This window comes from Stegostoma tigrinum, chromosome 28, assembly GCF_030684315.1.
Source record: "Stegostoma tigrinum isolate sSteTig4 chromosome 28, sSteTig4.hap1, whole genome shotgun sequence".
In the NCBI taxonomy this organism is placed as follows: domain Eukaryota; kingdom Metazoa; phylum Chordata; class Chondrichthyes; order Orectolobiformes; family Stegostomatidae; genus Stegostoma; species Stegostoma tigrinum.
Genome location: NC_081381.1, coordinates 45,144,781 through 45,163,245, shown reverse-complemented (window position 1 = coordinate 45,163,245; position 18,465 = coordinate 45,144,781). Strand labels below are relative to the sequence as shown.

Genomic DNA, 18,465 nt, shown 5'->3' with positions numbered 1-18,465 from the left:
TGGAGAAAAGTTACTGCCTAACACCCTTCAGCCACAGTTTACTGAGGGGCTGAAAACCAGGTAAAGCCCCTCAGGCTGTGTGACTTACACAGGGTACATGTTGAATTATATTGGAAAACATTGGAAATGCATTGAAGCATCTCAGAGTGGAACATGGAATATAGATTTTTTTTAAAATTTATATCTACTATACTTGTAATTTGCATTTTTAAATGTACCTGCCCTCACACTGTATGACTGATATGAAAGGTACTTTTTAAATACTTGAATATTTAAATTAAAATTGCATTGGGGGTAACATTCTCTGTGGATACAAGCTGAATATTATTACAAATTTTGTAATGTTCAAGTTGAAATATTTTGGAATTTGTTTTGCTTTTGTTAAAATATGGCATTTTTGAAAATAAACAAAAAGTATGACAGAAATTATTATCAGTAAAATAAAAGTAGCTAAGTGAACAGAATCAGGATCTGTTATTTCATTTGCAGATTTCTTCCCAGGTTCTGGAAACAAGAGACAGCAGCACTCTCCCAATGGTATCGGCTTTTGAATTGGTCTTCAAGCAACAATATTCAAGGAAATTGAAGACGTGCTTCCACCAAAAATCAAGCTAAAAGTATATTCAAAAACAAAGTGTAAAGAGATGACAGTTACATGGAACTCTAATTGATGCAGCCTCTTGTTACAAAATTATTCATTAAATGTTGTGCATTACTGTCCTGAAAGATTAGAAAACAAATCTAAAAATCTGTACTTTTGTGGGGATGAAGACTTCAATGGTTTTATTTGTTTGGGAGCAGAATGCAGAAATGCAAAAACAGAATGCAGAACCAGAGCGGGCCAAAAAATAAATTCCAAGTCAACAAATACAAACTCTAGAAAATCAAAACCTCAAGGCCATAAGACTTGATTGATAATCTTGGTGATATGGATCATGTGTTTCACACTAATCAAAGGCATTCTTTGTGCAAGAGGATCAGAAAGCAGACAGTGCAAGCTCATGACCAATAACCTTACTGGAAAATCAAGCTCCACCCCACATCCACATTAGAGGGGAGAGGGAGCCAATTTGTTGGAGGTGCATTGACAGTCAACTTAGTATGTGTGAATATTGAATATCACCAGATGATACATATCGTAAAATGCACGCAACACTTACAACATGCATTTTGTCCACTCTGTACCTCACTGAGGTTTGCTGTGGAAAACAGCATAAATCTGATAGCATAAAAAGGAAAACAGCATCATCACAAATGTGAACACTGGGATCAGTTGGAGTATCAATTGTAGGGTTCACATGGCATTCCACCACATTAACCTCACAGTTATGTGCCAATCCTGCCAACACACTGTGGTTGACATTCCAGCTAATCTCTGCCAAAGGATAAGCCACAATGCTGCTCTTCTCAGCTGACCACACTGGAAAAACTAAGCTGGAATACTTTCTTTACGCTGGATGCCAGAGTGGTCCGTTACAACATGGAGCACAACCATAGCTCCCTCTTCATTTCTGAAGCTCTTCTTTTCAATGTAGCCTTAGTTCACTTCTCAAAATTGCATCCTCCCTGACACAACAATCATTTTGATTATGCAAATTTATGAAGCTTCTTGCAACTTCCTTTGTGCAGAGGTGCTGTGGCACATTAGTAGTCTCCCTATCTCTGAACCAGAAACTCTGGATTCTAATAACTAGGATTTGATCACGGGGGTGTATTCATAATGTGGCCAACCAGATTGATAGTCAACCTGCAAATCCTTCCAACGTACCAGGTGGCAAGCACAAGGGTAGGAGAGTCTCCTGGTCAGACATACTACTGAAGGCAATGGCAAACTACTGTAACACATGATCCATAAGCCTGGACCTAAACTCCTGACTGAAATTCATAGCACAATCCTTGGATGCAAGGTTATAAGAAAAGACAAACAAACAAAACGATGCATTGCCTTTATTTAGATCCTCTGCCTCACTTTGATATTTTCTAATGAACCTTTTCACAGACATTATTAGGCCTGTTGACTTGTTGAGCCAAAGGGCCTATTTCCACACCTGCAGGTGTACTATTCTATTATTACACTCTTCTGAAGCAGGTGGAACTTGAACACAAACCTCTTGGCATTAAGGTATGGTTACTACCACAGCAGCTTAAAAGCTTACTTCTCTGTCACTTTAGTTGATCTCGTCATCCCAGTAATTTCATATGGTATTGTAAATCCTAAGCCAATTAATTACAATGGATGTACACTGCCCATTTTATGCAACAATATTATTGAATATAACTGTTAGTATTAACGGTCAACATCTGGAATATGTCTCATTGGTTGTAAAACCAGTTGGGGATGACAGCAACAGTAACAGATCCCCATTGTTATAATGCTCCCAACACTGGTGACAGTGCTTTCAGTTGCCTTGGCCCAATGCCCTAGAATTTCCTCCTTATACCTTTGCCTCTTCACCCGACTTACTTTCTTTAAGACACTTCTTAAAAACCACCATTGCAACCAAGCTTTTAGTCATCTGACTTAAGATTGCCTTATGCAAATTAGCGTCCAATTTTTGCTCATAATGTCCCGTGAAGCACCTTCCAATATGCTAAAGGTGCTTAGAAATGCAAGCCATTGTTGGGCTGAGTAACCCTCTGCTGTCTCAAAATCCAACACAAGATCTCAATTGCACCTATTACAATTTTAGAAAGGTTAAAGTCGAATAGAATTCTGTTCGTTATAACCCATGGCATTTGATAATTGTGGTTAGTTTTCCAGTCTATACTCTGTCCAGGTACCGGACAGGCATCTGAGCAGACAAATCTGATGCTCTGAGTCATTAGAATTGCCTGTTCAGATGTCTGGTGCAAATTACCCTGCTGACAAACTTTAGGTCAGAAAACTGACATCTGCAATCGGTCAGGAAGGGAATCTCAAGGATGGATGAGTAGGATTAGAAGCTCTTTACCTACCTCAGTGAACAGAATTTCTTTCTGGTTGATAACATCAGGATATGTGGAGGTCCTTGTTTTGTACACTAGTTTTCTTCCATTTCCTGTTATAATCACATCTGCCTTTTCCTCTGGCTCCGATTGTCCTCTTGCCACGCTGTAACGAACCTTGAAGCGCAAGGACCCACCATACGAATCAACCTGTGTTAAACAAAGCATCACATCTTCAAAACCAGCACCAGCTTGCTTCCCTCAACTTTAAAAAAAGGCACATTGCACAAACAAGCACATGAAAACAATTGCCTAATAAGAGTCAGCTGAGTGTATGTGGATATCTAGTTAGTACACATATTTTCAACTTGTTGAAATGGATATTAAATCAATCATTCACCACTCAGTTCTTGCAAATTCCAGCAAGTCAACATGTTCTCCTAGCTCACAATGCTCACTTGATTATACTTGTATCCCCATCATATCATTGACTGAATAAAAAACAGGTTGTACATTTCTACGTTTTGAGCTGCACAGATCGAGCAGAGTTCTCTCCAAGAGAGTGAAGTGCCAGCTGCAAACCAGACATTGCACATGTCAGGTCATTTTTGCATCATAAGAAGAAAGGGTTTGCTCATGAGAGTGATTTTTCACGTATTAGAGAAACAGCTAATGGAATTTTTAAATAAGTGACTTGTCCTGCTGACTACTAAGTAGGAGAAGACTTTCTGGTCTAGTGTTATTGCGAGTTTGAATCACAACATCAAAACAATGGTCATCTTTAATTGCCAGCTCAAGCTGCATAGGGTTCTGCTATAATGTGACAGTTGCATTTCAGCACAACATTGTGTTATAGAAAATCACGCGGCAGGAATAATGGGGCCTATGGGAGAAGCAAGGTTAGGGGCACAAAGGACATATAAACAATTATATTTTCCAAAATTCTTCCTCATCTGTGTAGCTTCACTCTTATAGCTGCAGTTATAATGACAGTTTATCAGCGAGGTGATGCTGCAAAGAGGCTCATTTATGAATCTGACCTTGTATTTGCAATGAAGTGACAGCTGGGCTTTAAACAGAGCTCTATCACTGGAAATGCCAGCAATGGCCAGTACAGCATGATAGTGCAAGCATAATCCAAAAGAGGAGAGCAATGCAAAATTGTGAGAGATAGAGCTCACAGCAGCAACAACTCCGCGAAACTGACACGTCAGCAATTTTCAGTGAAATTGCCTCCTCCGCTTAAATGCTGATCTGACCTGACATTCCATTGGCACAGATTTCTGGATAGATTTTCAGTTATGTGAAGCAGAGGAATCTGACCTTTCTTTCCTATGCAGCCCATTTGCATTGAAGATATTTGTAGGGTTAAAATGAGTTCTAAACCTGAGTAACATTGTATTCAAAGTAGTGCTGGAAAAGAGCACGTTGTAGCACAGACAATTTTTGGTACTGTATAAATGACTAACATGAGTAAGTTCAAAAATTCTTACATAATAAATATGTAACAAAATCTAGGCAAAAATATTACACACAAAAGGTGCATGTTTTAACAGCACTCATACTATTTTAAACTATAGTTCATTTTTTACTTATACCATCAATTGAGCATTGGAGTCCATTTTTTCATTAAATTATCTGCATTTTTAAATAATACTGATGTGTTCAGTCTTCAGCATAAATCTTCAAACTAAGACTTCACATATTTTCTGAATAAGATGGTAGTTCTCTGTGTGTTATTATATTTGAGGTTTATGACACACAATCCATTTTCTATGGAATCACATTATAGCCAACTAAAGTTGGTGTTTTACAAATACCATTCCACTATTCGTTAATCGCATTGCAGCTAACTCGCATTGTCGAAATATGCGTTTGTAGGAGAACAACCTGCAATAAAAAGAAATCATTGCCTGTCGTGTTTGTTGAGATTAATGTCATTACTGTTATCCTATAAAGCGATCACAGCGCAAAGCAGAAAAGCCAAATCACTGCTTGGCAATGGGTTTGACTGTGTTGCCAAATCAGATTAATGTTTGACTATTTTGCCAAATGTCTTTTATGCTAATATATACAGAAACAAAATTATATTCCCTTTCAAAGTAACACAAGATGGCAAAAAAACTAACAGTTACTCAGCAATAATTAAGATGTGTGATATTACTCTGAAAAGGCATGTGATCATGTAACTCGACTTCGAACATCAAAGAGAGATATTAAACAGCAGATTATGAATCTCTGTATCCCTGCCAGCTAAAATGAAAGGAAATTAAATGACCTTAAAAATATAAACTTTAGGTCACAAAATAAACAAAATTATTCCATTATTAAGTTAATGCAAAATACAATGTCAACCTTAGGCATTTACAAACTTGGAGAGATTTTACGAATACCTCATTGAGCAATGGTTGTTCTAAAAGTGATTGAGTCAGCCATTAGAATTTTGGGTAATAAAGTAAAGTAATGGTAAAGAAGGATAACTATAGTACATTGCAGTCTTGATTCTGACAGCAATGCTTCAGGTTTTTGATTGCTTTCCAACTTATCTAACACAAGGAGGTAATTCTGGTGAGGCTGTCCCCTTGAATAGTCAAATCAAATGAAACAGATAACGCAAACTTCACGAAACTATTTAGATGGAGCGCTAAACAAAGGGAAACAAGAACAAAGCAAGCACAGAAGGTGTCCAATAACTAGGAATTAATGCCCATGACAGAATTTTTCATCGAAACATGCAAAAGCTTCAACTTCTTGTCTCCCATGTGCACTGTTTAAACAAAGTTAAATTTTGGAAAGAGACTGATTCCTCTTACTCACTCAACTCTCAGCATTCTGCTTAAAGTCACACCCTCCTTTCAACCAAAGGAGATTTCTTAACCTCTTTCCAAAAATCCAGTTTTGTTTAATCACTGCTCGTAGGGGACTAGAAGTTGAAACTTTTCATCTCTCACTCTTCAAAAAGAACACACAAAAAACAGACTTTGTAGGTGGGTGAAGGAGACATCACATTGTAGAAAAAGAGAAGAGGGTGCTGATTGGTTGGGTTATTAATGTTGGCATGGAGATACACGAAGAACAGTTAACTCTCAATCTTAAATCTCAGATAGATTCGGATTGGTCAGGGTGTTGTCATGTCGATGCAGCGAGTTTGGCTGAAACGAGGACGCCATTTTTTGGAAAATGTGCAATGTATGTCCAAATTCCTTTTCCTTGTTTCTGAGGCTTGTAAGCACAGGCTGGCTGGGCTGGATCACTTGCTGCCGACAGCAAATGGTCAACAGCAGCCCCTCAGTCAATGCGATATATGGCCCATTTCCTGGAATCATAGATAATAGAATCCCTACAATGTAGAAACAGGCCATTCAGCCCAACAAGTAATTACCACACCAAGCCTCTGAACAGCATCCAGCCCAGACTCATCCACCTACTATTCCCTTGTAACCCTGCATTTTCCATGGCTAATCTAACCTACATATCCCTGAACACTATGGGTGATTTAGCATGGCCAATCCACCTAACTTTCATAACTTTGGGCTGTGGGAGGAAACTGGAACACCTGACAGAACCCATACAGACACGGGGAGAACACGTAAACTCCACACAGACAGATAGTCACCCAAAGGTGGAATCAAACTCAAATCCTTGGTGCTATGAAACAGCAGAGCTAACCACTGTGCTGTCCCTGGCAAAGGACCTCATGGCATATTATTCATTCATGTGCTAAATCAAATATCCATTTGGCTTGATAGCAACACAGTTAGTGGAGAAAAGCACTCATGGATTTACTGCATGGTAGTATTGACAGACAGCTAGCTTGACTTGTTTCTCAAATTTTTGACACTTCCCCTTCTGGGGTTTTCTGAGGTATACTGGGTACCACTTGGGGCTACAAATGGTAGACACAGGCTTTTATGAGTTTTCGCAACATATAACAAATGGTGATTTGATCATACAGTATGTAGATGCAGCTGCCCCCCGTGCTCCTCTCACTGAGTTTCAGATTTAGTTCCATCTTATACGATAACATTCTATTATTTTTCCTAATTACTTGCTGTAGCTGTACACCAGCCTTTTGCAACTAGGACACCTGGGTCTCTCCTCATCTCAGATATTAAAAAAAGAAAGTTAACAAAAAATGAGCTCTGGTTGTACGGTGAGAGATTCTCAGAAACTAATACTGGACTGTTTATTTGCATCTACATTACAGAAGATAAAAGTAACTGTTCAGAAATAGCTGTAACCAGGACATGTCATGGATGAAGGAATTAAAAAGAATTACAATCACTAGAGAAGTGGCACAGAACAAACCTGGCTGTCAAATCTCCAGATTCTAATGGACTTTACGCTAGGTCCTAAAAGAATCGGCTACTCAGGTAGTTGGTGCACTGGCTTGAAATTTCCAAAACCTCTTAGACTCGGGGTATGATCCATTAGATTGGAATGTAGTGAGTGCAATTTCTTTACTTAAAAAGTGAAAATAAAAGCTGGGAGCTATGCATCAGTTAGCTTAACATCAGTCACAGTGAAAATGTTAAAAGTTATTATTTAAACACATTGTTGGACAGCACTCAGAAAAATTTAAAACCATCAAGCAGAATCAATGGACATCATGTTAATCCAATTTACTGGAGTTCTCTGGAGTTCACATGCTGTGAATAAAGGGGAACTAGTAGATGCATTGTACTTAGATTTCCAGAACGCATCTGGTAAAGTGCCAAATCAAAGGTTATTGCGGAAAATAAAAGCTGGTGGTTTTGGGGGTAACATATTGGCATGAAAAAGACTGCATGCATACATGGGACATTTTCTGATTAGCAAGATGTAATGAGTAATGTGCAACATGGGTTAGTGATAAGGCATCAACATTTTACAATTTATGTAAAATACTTGGATAAAGAAACCAAAGGTATGGTGCTAAATTTGCAATGACACAAGTTAGGTATGGAAGCAAGTTATGAAGGCATCATAATGAAGTTATAAACATTTATAGATACATTAAAAAGAACTGGCAAATGGAGAATAATGTGAAATTTTCCATTTTGACAGGAATAATAAAGATCTTATCAAAAATGTAGGTTTGTTGTCCCACTCTATGTCAAACCTATGCCAACTGCTAACTCAAACCAAAGACCCTTATCCACTATGGACAGAACCACCCAACAAGATCCCACCCAAAGACTGCGACAAACATTACAATGGACAGACAGGATGGAAAATGGCCACAAAGACACATGAACATCAACTAGCAGCAAAAAGACATGACCAGTACTCACTCATCTCCATTCACACAGATAAGGAGAACCAACTGTTCAACTGGGACATCATCAAGATTCTAGGACAGGCCAGACAGAGACAAGCACAGGAATTTCTAGAGGCCTGGTTGTCCACCAAGAAGCCATCAACAAACACTTAGAACTAGGCCCTATATATACACCACTGCCAAGGAAAACCAGAAATAAGGTAACAAATTCCAACGAACCCTGGAGTTTAAATAACAGGCAGGAAAACACTGCAGCGCATCAGAGGCTGCACTGATGATGTTACCCAGCAGGGTAATGAAACGTCTGTGAACTAACGAACCAGCTCGGTGAGCCAAACAACCACAGCATCCACAACCCAAGTTACAAATCTACTCAAGAACCTTATCAAAAAGATCTAAACATTCCCACAGTTGATCTTTAAACAAGTGTAGGATTCCTGTGAACTGTGTTATTCAGTTTATTTATTCCAGGGATGGGGCACTGCTGGCTAGTTCAACATTGTTGCACATCTGAAATCGCCCTGGAAAATGTGATGGTGAACTGCCTTCCTGAACCACTGCCGTCCACGTGGGCTAGTGATGGCCACAGTGCTGTCAGGAGAGATTTTAATCCAGTAGAAGAGAAGGAACACTGATATATTTCAAAGTCAGGAGTATGCGTAGCTTGTGGGGGAAAATAACAGACAATGGTTTTCCAATGCATTGACTGTTCTTGTCCTTCTACATGGTGGAGATGTGGGTGTGAAAGGTGCTGCTCAAGGAGACTTGGTGACTGTTGCAGCGTGTCACGTAGATGGCAAACACTGCTGCCGGGGTGCAGATAACCTATAATATTACTGAACAAAGCTCTTCTTTATTCTTACTCCATGACTTCAGTTCATACCGAATAACAGCTATGACCATAGTCATATCAATAACAAAAGCATGAAGTTTGCATTTCATAAATGTGAGGTAAACAGGATAGAGAAATTCAAGGGATTAACTGGCACTTAAATGGTAGAAAAACTTCAAATGCACCTTATCCCCCAGAAATTGCCTTGGGAGAGTCCAGAAGGAATCATGGCTGAGGAACCGTCTTGAGAGATCAACCAATTGAAACTCCCCTGAGTCAGGGTCCACGATCATCTGAGAGGTTGAGACAGGAGGTGTCACAGGTTGGGCTGCTGCTGTGACATTCACACCTAGGAGAGAAAACATAATTGTAACTCAATATAATCTTAAAATACGATTACTTCAACTGAGTCTGACTGTTGCGTATAGTTAAGATGGCCTGATTCGGAGATTAAATGGCAGTCCGGAATTCAGTAACAATTTACATCAGGACTGCACAGTGGCTCAGTGGTTTACACTGTTGTCTCACTGCACCACTGGGTTCAATTCCACTCTTGGGTGACTGTCTTGTGTGGAGTTTGCACATTCTCCCTATGTCTGAGTAGATTTTCTATGGGTGCTCTGGTTTCATCTCACAGTCCAACAATGTGCAGGTTACGTAGACTGGCCATGCTAAATTGTCCAGTGTCCAGGGATGTGCATACTAGGTGGAATAGCCATAGGAAATGCAGGGTTACAGGGACAGGGTTGAGGGTTGAGTCTGGGTTGGATGGTCTTTGGAGGGCTGGTGTGGACTCAATCGGCTGAATGACCTGCTTCCACACTGTAGGGAATTCTACAAATCTGTAAATATAGCATCTCTAATTTAATCATGTGTTCCTGAAGTGCTTCACAGGATCATTATCAAACTCTGAAATTCACAAGAAGGTATTAAGTCTCCTTAAGATGACCAAATGCCTACTCTAACAGTTGGTCTGGAGGGGAATCTTGAATAAAGCAAGCAATGCAAAGAGGCGGAGGGGTGTAAGGAAAATTTTCCCAGAGTTTGGGGACTTGAGATGTGTTAGCATGCTTTTAGTGGAGAGGGAGGGTGAAGGAGTGATGACAGGACAAAGCCAAAACTTCAGGATGAAACATTGAACGTGGTAAACCAAACCTGTTTGGCTCTTCAATTTCCAATGAAATGGAGGATCAATCCAGCTACACGCAAAATTGTAAGCATCAGCAACAACTATTCTTCATACAATCTCAGTGCAGTCTCCCAGGCCATCAGCCTCAAAGTGTTGCCTATTAGTTTTCTGCAATAAGCCAACTGTCCATTGCGGCCAAAACACACATTTTGCATCAGGAGAGGGAAGATCTCATGTTTACTTGTATTAGGATCCAGAGCAACAGCCCACACCAATTCTGGACTGTAACTTTAATGCATCTTTTATGAGACAGCACAGGATTTTTTCAAGTATTCACCTGCAAATGTATCACTGGGTTAACAAAAACCTCTGTAGATAGGATTTTTAAAAAAACAGAGACCAGCTATGTTGCTATCCTCAGCAGTTAGCTTAAAATATGGAGATGGATCTGTACGAGTACAGTTAACTTCAATGAGGAACCAGAATCACCTCCCAAAACCATACAAGTGAAATCTTCTATTGCTCTTCAGTGATTACTGCAGATTGCAGCTTATAAGTTGGCACAGTGTCTGTGTCAAACCTATTTATGGCCCCAAAATTATTCTCGATGTTTAAGTCAACCTTCCTTTTCACCCACAACAAGCTCACATTAGCACTCAGCCTTCATATTTCACTCCACCCATACCAGCAGTTCAATTACATCCCAATACTGCAAACACAAAATGCTGGAAATGACAGTGAGTCAGGAAGCATCTGTGGAGAGACAGAAAACTAACATTTCAAGTCTGGATGACTCTTCGCCAGAGTATTATTCCCCAATATCTAAGGCAACAAAATTTGACTTGTGTTTCCTTGCAGAGCTAATGACATGTATCATCAGTTGCCTTTCCACAAAGTTTTCTCAATTAGTTTCTTTACATCTGCTTAAGGTCTTATTCTGGCAACAAGACCATTCAGTCCCAAGTCTGGATGGAAATCTCATCTCTAATATTGCTGCAGCAGTACTCAAGTGTGACAAACCGTTATTAAGACAAACTAGCTAAGAGTGTAAAAGTCTGCTATGGATGATGACTACCATATTGAAGGAGTGCCAAATACCCAATCAGCCTTCCTGTTCCGTGAGTATGGTATCAACTAACAAACTGACTGTTTACCTAGTCAAGTTACAAATCTCCCAAAAAGTCACAATGTGGTTGTTTTCCATGTTAGCTCTTTTAAGAAAGATAACTGACACAGACAGAAGGATGGACTGATGAAAGACTCAAAAAAAATCTTCGAAGCAAAACTAAAGATATTGTTTCAAAAAATCTGCTTTGCGAAAGAGCAGGTGTTTTTTATAATCATTTACCCATAAAGTTGTCTTCCTCAGTGAAGCGCAGATGTATCTGGTTTCTATAGCGGTTTGCAGATTCACAGTTTCTAGTAACACCAAAGCAGAAACAAGGAAGACATTGTAGGCTACCCTCCACATGGAACTGACCTTCGGAGCAGACTCCTGAAAAGGAAAACAGTTCATTAGTTAAATAAAAACTACAGAGGGAGGGGAGGAATGAGAAGAGAATTAAATTAAACCCAAATCACTTCATCTGTGCTGCTTTCAGAATATTAGCTGATAACTAGACAACAAGGCTTAATGGCCATGTACTATTGCTTAGAAATGAACTGTAGTCATCTGTAAGCCTGGAGATACATGAAGCAAGATGACAGTGTGAACTATGAAGACGTAGAGGTTCCTCAGATTTGGACAAGTTGTGAGTGGGCAATTATATGACAAATGAAGTATAACATGGTTAAATGTGAGGTTAGCCACTTTGGAAGTGAGAAAGGGCAAGTAAGTTATTATACAATAGCAATAGATTGGGAAAGTGGGAGGCACAACAAGACCTGGGTGTCCTCTCATACCAATCACTGAAAGAAAGAATGCAGTTGCAACAAGCAGTAAAGGAGGCAAATGATACGTTGCTAGATCAGATAAGGATATTTCCCTCAAGGATATCATGAACCAAATTTTTACCACAATTGACAGTGATTGCACAGTTGCCAATGGGCTAGCTTTTAATTCAAGGTGACTTTACTTTTAATCACCAAATTCAAATTTCACCATTTGATAACGGTGGGTTTTCAATCTACATACACAAAACATATCTTGGGATTCCAAGTTACTAGCCAAGTGGCATTAGCATTGCTCCATATCTCTCCAAAATTAAAGAATTAGAAAGCAACACGTCCCTCAGAACACAGTTCTGTGTGGCTTCAACTGGAAAAATTAAGAACACCTTGTGAGTTAAAGAGCTTTTTAACAGCTAACCTTTCATAACCAGGTTGAGATTTGAAATTCACTGTGAACCCCTTTATACTGCACTTCCATACTGCCAACACATCAATTCACAATGACATCACCCGCAAACTGGAGGAGCAGCACCTCATTTTCCACCTCAGGAGCCTACAGCCCGATGGCCTAAACATGGAATGCACCAGTTTCAAAATCTCCCCATCACCGGCCTCATCCCATGTCCAACCCTCCCACTAATCCCTGCCTCCATGTCCGGGCACAATCTGTCCGTTCCTCCCACCTCACTGACAAATCCCCACCACTGCCTACCTGCACTCACCAATCACCAATCCACCTACCTTACCCAGCCCCACCCCTCCTCTCTATTTATTTCTCAGCTCCCTATCCCTCCCCATTTCTGGAGAAGGGTCATGATCCCAAAACGTCAACTTTCCTGCTCCTCTGATGCTGCCTGACCTGCTGTGTTCTTCCAGCTCCATACTGTGTTACCACACAAGGAGATACTGTATTAGAATCAAATGATCAAAAACACTGTCAAAGAGGTAGATTTTACGGAATGTCTTAAAGGAAGAAGGAAAATTGTAAGGAGGCAATCTCTAAGTCTAAAGAGTTGTTTGATGGTGGAACATGCTGCCAAACGGAGTGGTTGAAGCAAACAGTAGAAATGCATTTAAGGGCAGTTTAGACCTGACAGTTGCAATGATAGATTTAGATGATTAAAGATGGGAGGTGACTTGAGTGGAGAAGTGGCACTGCTTAGTCTGATTGGGTATGGTGACCCTCAGGTCAACCACCACCAATCATTTCTCTCTAATGAAACAGCAGCTCTGAAGTTCTCTGGAACCATGGCAACCAACTTGAATCCTACAAAGGAATCACAGTATCAGTCAAAGGAAAATGTCACAAAGTCAATTCTACAAAATAGTCCTCTTAAAATGCTCTCTTCACACCGGTGCTTTTCAGTCTCCACGTGAAAGGACCAACTCCCTACTGGATCACAATTCCATCTCTTCCATCAGCAAGGTAGCTGGCATCAAACATCAACTGAAGTTACAATTAGGTGTAGCATCACATCTATTCTCCAGTACCCTCTGGCTCTGGCAGGAGACAAACACAAGAATCAATCCTCTTTCCCTAGTCTCAACACTTTTAATATTGACTGCTCCCACACAGTAAACATGGGAATCTAAGCCCAGTCTGTGTGACTGAGCTGCCCCTGAATCACTGTTGGTGATTAATAACTGCATTTAATTTGTTTTGTCAAAAGGACGAGATCCGCCAATGGTCAGGTTGAGGTGTACCGGGGATAACTGACAACAAGCAACGTGAGTTAACAAAGGTAATGAATGGTATATAGTCCTCACCATATTTGGCATAGCAAATAATTCCACCAGTAACAAGTAATGAATGTTTGCACACCCAGTGTAAGGTGTGCTGCATTTTTGGTAGTTCCCTCTCTCGCCACTCCTTTCAGTTTATCATTCACATGACATGGATGCTCAGGATCATCCAAACAAAATACAAATGAAGCGCTGTTATTCTGGCTTATTCAAGAGAGATCCATCAATCTTTCACTTGATAAAAAGCCACAGAGCAAATTCCCACCTTTGATTCTCAAATGTTAAAGCCAAGAGGACCAAAGATTTTCTTACACACCAGGAGTTAGATTGCTGGAGAAGCTTGCATTATGGTGTCAATTAACACTGTCACTTCAAACTCCTAAATACTGACAAGGGTCTTGAGTGGAGTGCAGTGGACGCCGGGACATTAGATGCCTTCAAGGTAGAGATCAACAAATTCTTGACAAATTCACAAGGAATCAAGGGCTACGGGGAGAGTGCAGGGAAGTGGAGTTGAAATGCCCAACAGCCATGACTTAAATGGCGGAGTGGACTTGATGGGCTGAATGGCCTTACTTCCAAACCTATGTCTTATGGTCTTATGGACTTATGGTCTAAAATTACTAAATAAAATGATTATTGTTAGATGTTTTCTATTATCAACTCATCAATTTCATTGAACTTAACCTGAAGGCCTTACCTGGGTTGGATTTCAAAATCAGCAGCGCATCAGGGATTGCAAAGATCATTCCTTTGGCATTGATGGCTTCACATGTGTAAGCCCCTTGATCTGACTCCTTGGCATCCCTAATGATCAGCGTCCCCTGGCCATTCTGACTAGTCATGGTAATTCTGAACAAAACATACATGAGACCTGGTTACAGTTAAACCTTTGTAACACAGCTTTGCTAGAAGAACACATAGCAGTTGCATGTGTCCAAGGATAACAAGTGAATTCAAATAGTTCTAAACAACATTTGACAGCAGGTGAGCTTTGCAAACACCACGGAAAGGTTGCTGGATATATATGCATAGACATAAATTAAACAAATAATTCCCACTTCATTTCATTTCTAGCCAGGAAAAATGGATAATGTATCTCAATATTAGGAGTTCATGCTGCTCTTTCTCTTTGTCCCAGTTCTGAAATTTCCCCATCAGTGGGAAAGGGAAGAGTGAAGCACAAGGCAGAGGAGATAAGGCAGAGAGCAGGGGCAGGACTGTAAAGAAAGCAGGAGAAAAGTGAAGAGTGCACGAGAGAGAGAAAGAGAAATAGGTATGTTGGTTGGTATCAAGCAGAATGCACTTACCTTCATGCAGTGGTGAAAAATATCTATTTGACATCGTTATTTTTCTTGCGCTATTATCTCTCTGGCCTAAGTGACAATGCTCAGATATATACCTTAGCAATTATGTTGGTTTAATACGTGAGAAAATGCAAAGAGTTTGAATCCAGAACTCCCCTGTAACTTTCAAGAAGCTAGCTAAAGTTGAAGCCTGTCACAATCATTTGGGGCTGCAAAGAAAAATTATTCAATGATCTAATTACAGCCTCTACTTACAGTAATAAACTAATGAGCTGGAAAATCTGATCAAACAAAGATAGACTGGTTGCAATTTTAGAAAGCTGGGAACACTAAGCCAGTTCAAACACAGGGAGAATCATTCAAACATGTACTCACTGACTTCACTACAGTATTTCATTACATTACTCGCTGATTCGGTTTAGCGGGCTCTGCACATAGGGAAAAGGCAAGCAACAAGCAAGAATCTATACTTTTGAATGATATCACATCATCGGTGCACTCTCCTGAACTAGTTTGGACTGTTTTGAGAAAGTTGGAGGCAAATTTTCTACATATTTTTGTAACCCACCTTTCATCTGATTTTCACCCCTCCAAGGCAAAGTGCAGAGAGTGCAGAGTGCCAGAGATGATGTTTTGTGGGATGGGCCATTCTGAGTTGCCATTCAAATATTTAACTTAGATGCCAGGTCGAAAAGCTATGGCCATCCCTGGCTTCCACAAAGCTAACATTTAACTGACCCAGGGCCCGTGTCGCATTTACCTGCTGGAAACAGGGATATGACCCCAGTTCAATCTCCACGTAATGATGGGAGTTGGAACACCTGCTGCCACACACGTTAGTGTCACAGTAGCACCCCGTTTTACCATGACAGTTTCTTCTGGTGGTGTGATCACCTGAGGAGGAGCTGTAAAGAATAACATTGAACAGTCATTTTGTCAGCCTGGTGATCTCTGTGGCAATTTCTCGGTCATAGGAGAATGATAGCTTCAAATCCAAACACAAGAATCTTTGGACAAGTTTATCTCTCTTCAAAGATTTAATGCGAAAGGGGAAATAAATTTCATTCACAATTTCAACAGAAGTTCCATCTGCAGGAGGGGTCTGGCTCAGAATGTGATCATAACTCCAGAACCTGAAAGATCAGGCCAGCCCTCCCATGACATCCTGGAGGAATGCTGAACTGTCAGAGATGCCACCTTCTGAACAAGACCCTGCCAAAGGCCAGTCTACTTGGTGAAGTATCTCACGGCACTGGACGAAGAACAACAAGTTGCTGTCCTGACATCCTAAGAAACATTTATCTGTTCCAATCAAATAATCTTCCACCTTATCGATTTTTCATAGGTCTTTTCTGTGCGTAAACCAGTCAGCATGTTTCCCTACATAACAACAATCACTACATTTCAAAACAATGGATGATTGAAGCACTTTGATACATTTTCACATGAAGGATGCTGTGGTGCTGCTCTTGCAATACTTAATACTTTTGCACTACACTGTGCAAAATTATGAAATGTAGTACGTCTGGGTTGTGGGTTGATTTGCGGGTTGATATCCACAATGACCAAAAACTGGGTACACCAAGAAAAAACCCAACTTGTTCACAAACATCCTGAGGAAACTTACTATCTCCAAGTGGTCCTGGCTACATATGACTCTTGATACCCTTGTCAGTTTGCACCATAATGGTGTCCGAACTAACTTAGCCACCCAATCTATTAGAAAACAGTTCATAAAGGCATACAAACATCATATTCTTAGGGCAATAAAATCAATGTGTGTCTGTATTGCTCATAAACTAAGAAAAAGTGACATTTGCTGACAGAGCATGCGCATGCTCATCGCTCATTATTTCTGACTGTGCATGCGCATTAAGCTGATTTTTTTAAAAAATTAAAATAAAAATCCTACTTAGTTAACACTTTTGAAAAATCCTGATGTACTTTTTTTTCATCATTAGGCAATATGTTAGGTATTCTTGCTCGCTGTTTAAATATATTTATGAGAGATACCACTGCTGTGCGCATGTTCCTGAATGCCAGCAAGCATAGCCTAAAGAAAATCATGTCTTGTCCCTATCCTTTTACAAGCACTGGGTCCAGTTCTGGTCACCCTGTTAATAGGAAGGATATTATTAAGTTGGAGGGGGTCTGGAAGAGATTTACTAGGATGTTGCCAGGAATGGAACATTTGAGTTATGGGGAGAAGTCGGATAGGCTGGGACTTTTTTCACTGGAGCGCAGGAGGTTGAGGAGTGACCTTAGAGGTTTTTAAGGTCATGAGGGGTATAGGTGAGGTGATGGCAGGTGTCTTTTCCCTAGGGTGCAGATTTGAAGACATGGGGGCATATTTTTACGGTGAGTGCAGAAAGATTTACAAAAGACCTGAGGGACAGATATTTTAATTGTTTTTTTATTTTCTTGTGTGAAAAGAACTTCCAGAGGAAGTGGTGGAAGCAGGTACAGTTGCAATGTTTAAAAAACATTTTAGATAAGTACATGTGCAAGAAATGTTTGGAAGGATATGGGCCAAGTGTAGGCAGGCGGGACCAGTTTAATTTTGGATTGTGGTCCACATGAACTGGTTGGACCAAAGGTTCTGCTGGCATGCTGTATGACAGTATGTGGAAACAGGTTCAGCCCTATCCACTCTACTCAACTTGATCACAATTTTGATCATTTCTGACCACAGTCTATTACAACTGATGGAACTGTTTCTAAATGATTATGAATAGGAAACAAATGCATTGTTGATGACTTTCTTGGAATTAAACAGCCAAGGAAGAAAACAGAATTTGAGGAGCATGAGCAAAGCTGAATGGCAGGAACAAAGCCATCCAGCCCCTCTGGCCTTCTCTCTCAATTAGATGATGACTAATCTATATCTGGACATGGTCCCTAACCCTTCATAGTCTTACTAACTACATATCAATTGAAGTCTGAAAGCTTCCAACTGACCCGGCTGGTTCTTCGTCCCAATCTCAGGCAAAGTCAGCATACTAATGGCCAGGCAGGTATCCATAATAAACCATGTAGTTCACAATTAGAAATCCTTCTCCCAGTGAGACCCCTCCGCTGCAATGGGGAGAAATAAAACAGAAGCCGACTTGGTTCCTCCAAACAGGAAGGGATAGAGGACAGGGAAGTATGATAAATAGTAATATGGCAACAAGCTAAAACTCTTTTCCATTGGGCGCTTTGGAACATCTTACACATTTCCCAAATCATTATTATATTCTGAGACTTCTGAAAAGGACCAGTGATGTGACTCATTGTTTCAACACTTCCTTGAAAGTAATATTTGCATTTACATAGCGCCTTTGAAGTGATTCAGATTATCCAGTGAGTGAATTTCTTTTTACCTTGTAAACACTAGTTG

At 40.1% G+C, this 18,465-nt stretch overlaps 1 protein-coding gene across 10 annotated transcripts in view; it reads right to left on the bottom strand.

Annotated features, from left to right (window-relative positions):
• hspg2 (heparan sulfate proteoglycan 2) overlaps positions 1 to 18,465 on the bottom strand; it is a 486,508-nt gene that overhangs the window by 271,952 nt on the left and 196,091 nt on the right. For all 10 annotated transcript variants that reach the window (XM_059655629.1, XM_059655631.1, XM_059655630.1 and 7 more), the window contains 5 exons: positions 15,847 to 15,991; positions 14,480 to 14,631; positions 11,495 to 11,641; positions 9,203 to 9,366; positions 2,956 to 3,135 (listed from right to left, as the gene is read on the bottom strand). In XM_059655629.1, coding sequence (XP_059511612.1) covers positions 2,956 to 3,135; positions 9,203 to 9,366; positions 11,495 to 11,641; positions 14,480 to 14,631; positions 15,847 to 15,991 — 788 coding nt within the window. The remainder of the gene's footprint in view (positions 1 to 2,955; positions 3,136 to 9,202; positions 9,367 to 11,494; positions 11,642 to 14,479; positions 14,632 to 15,846; positions 15,992 to 18,465) is intronic.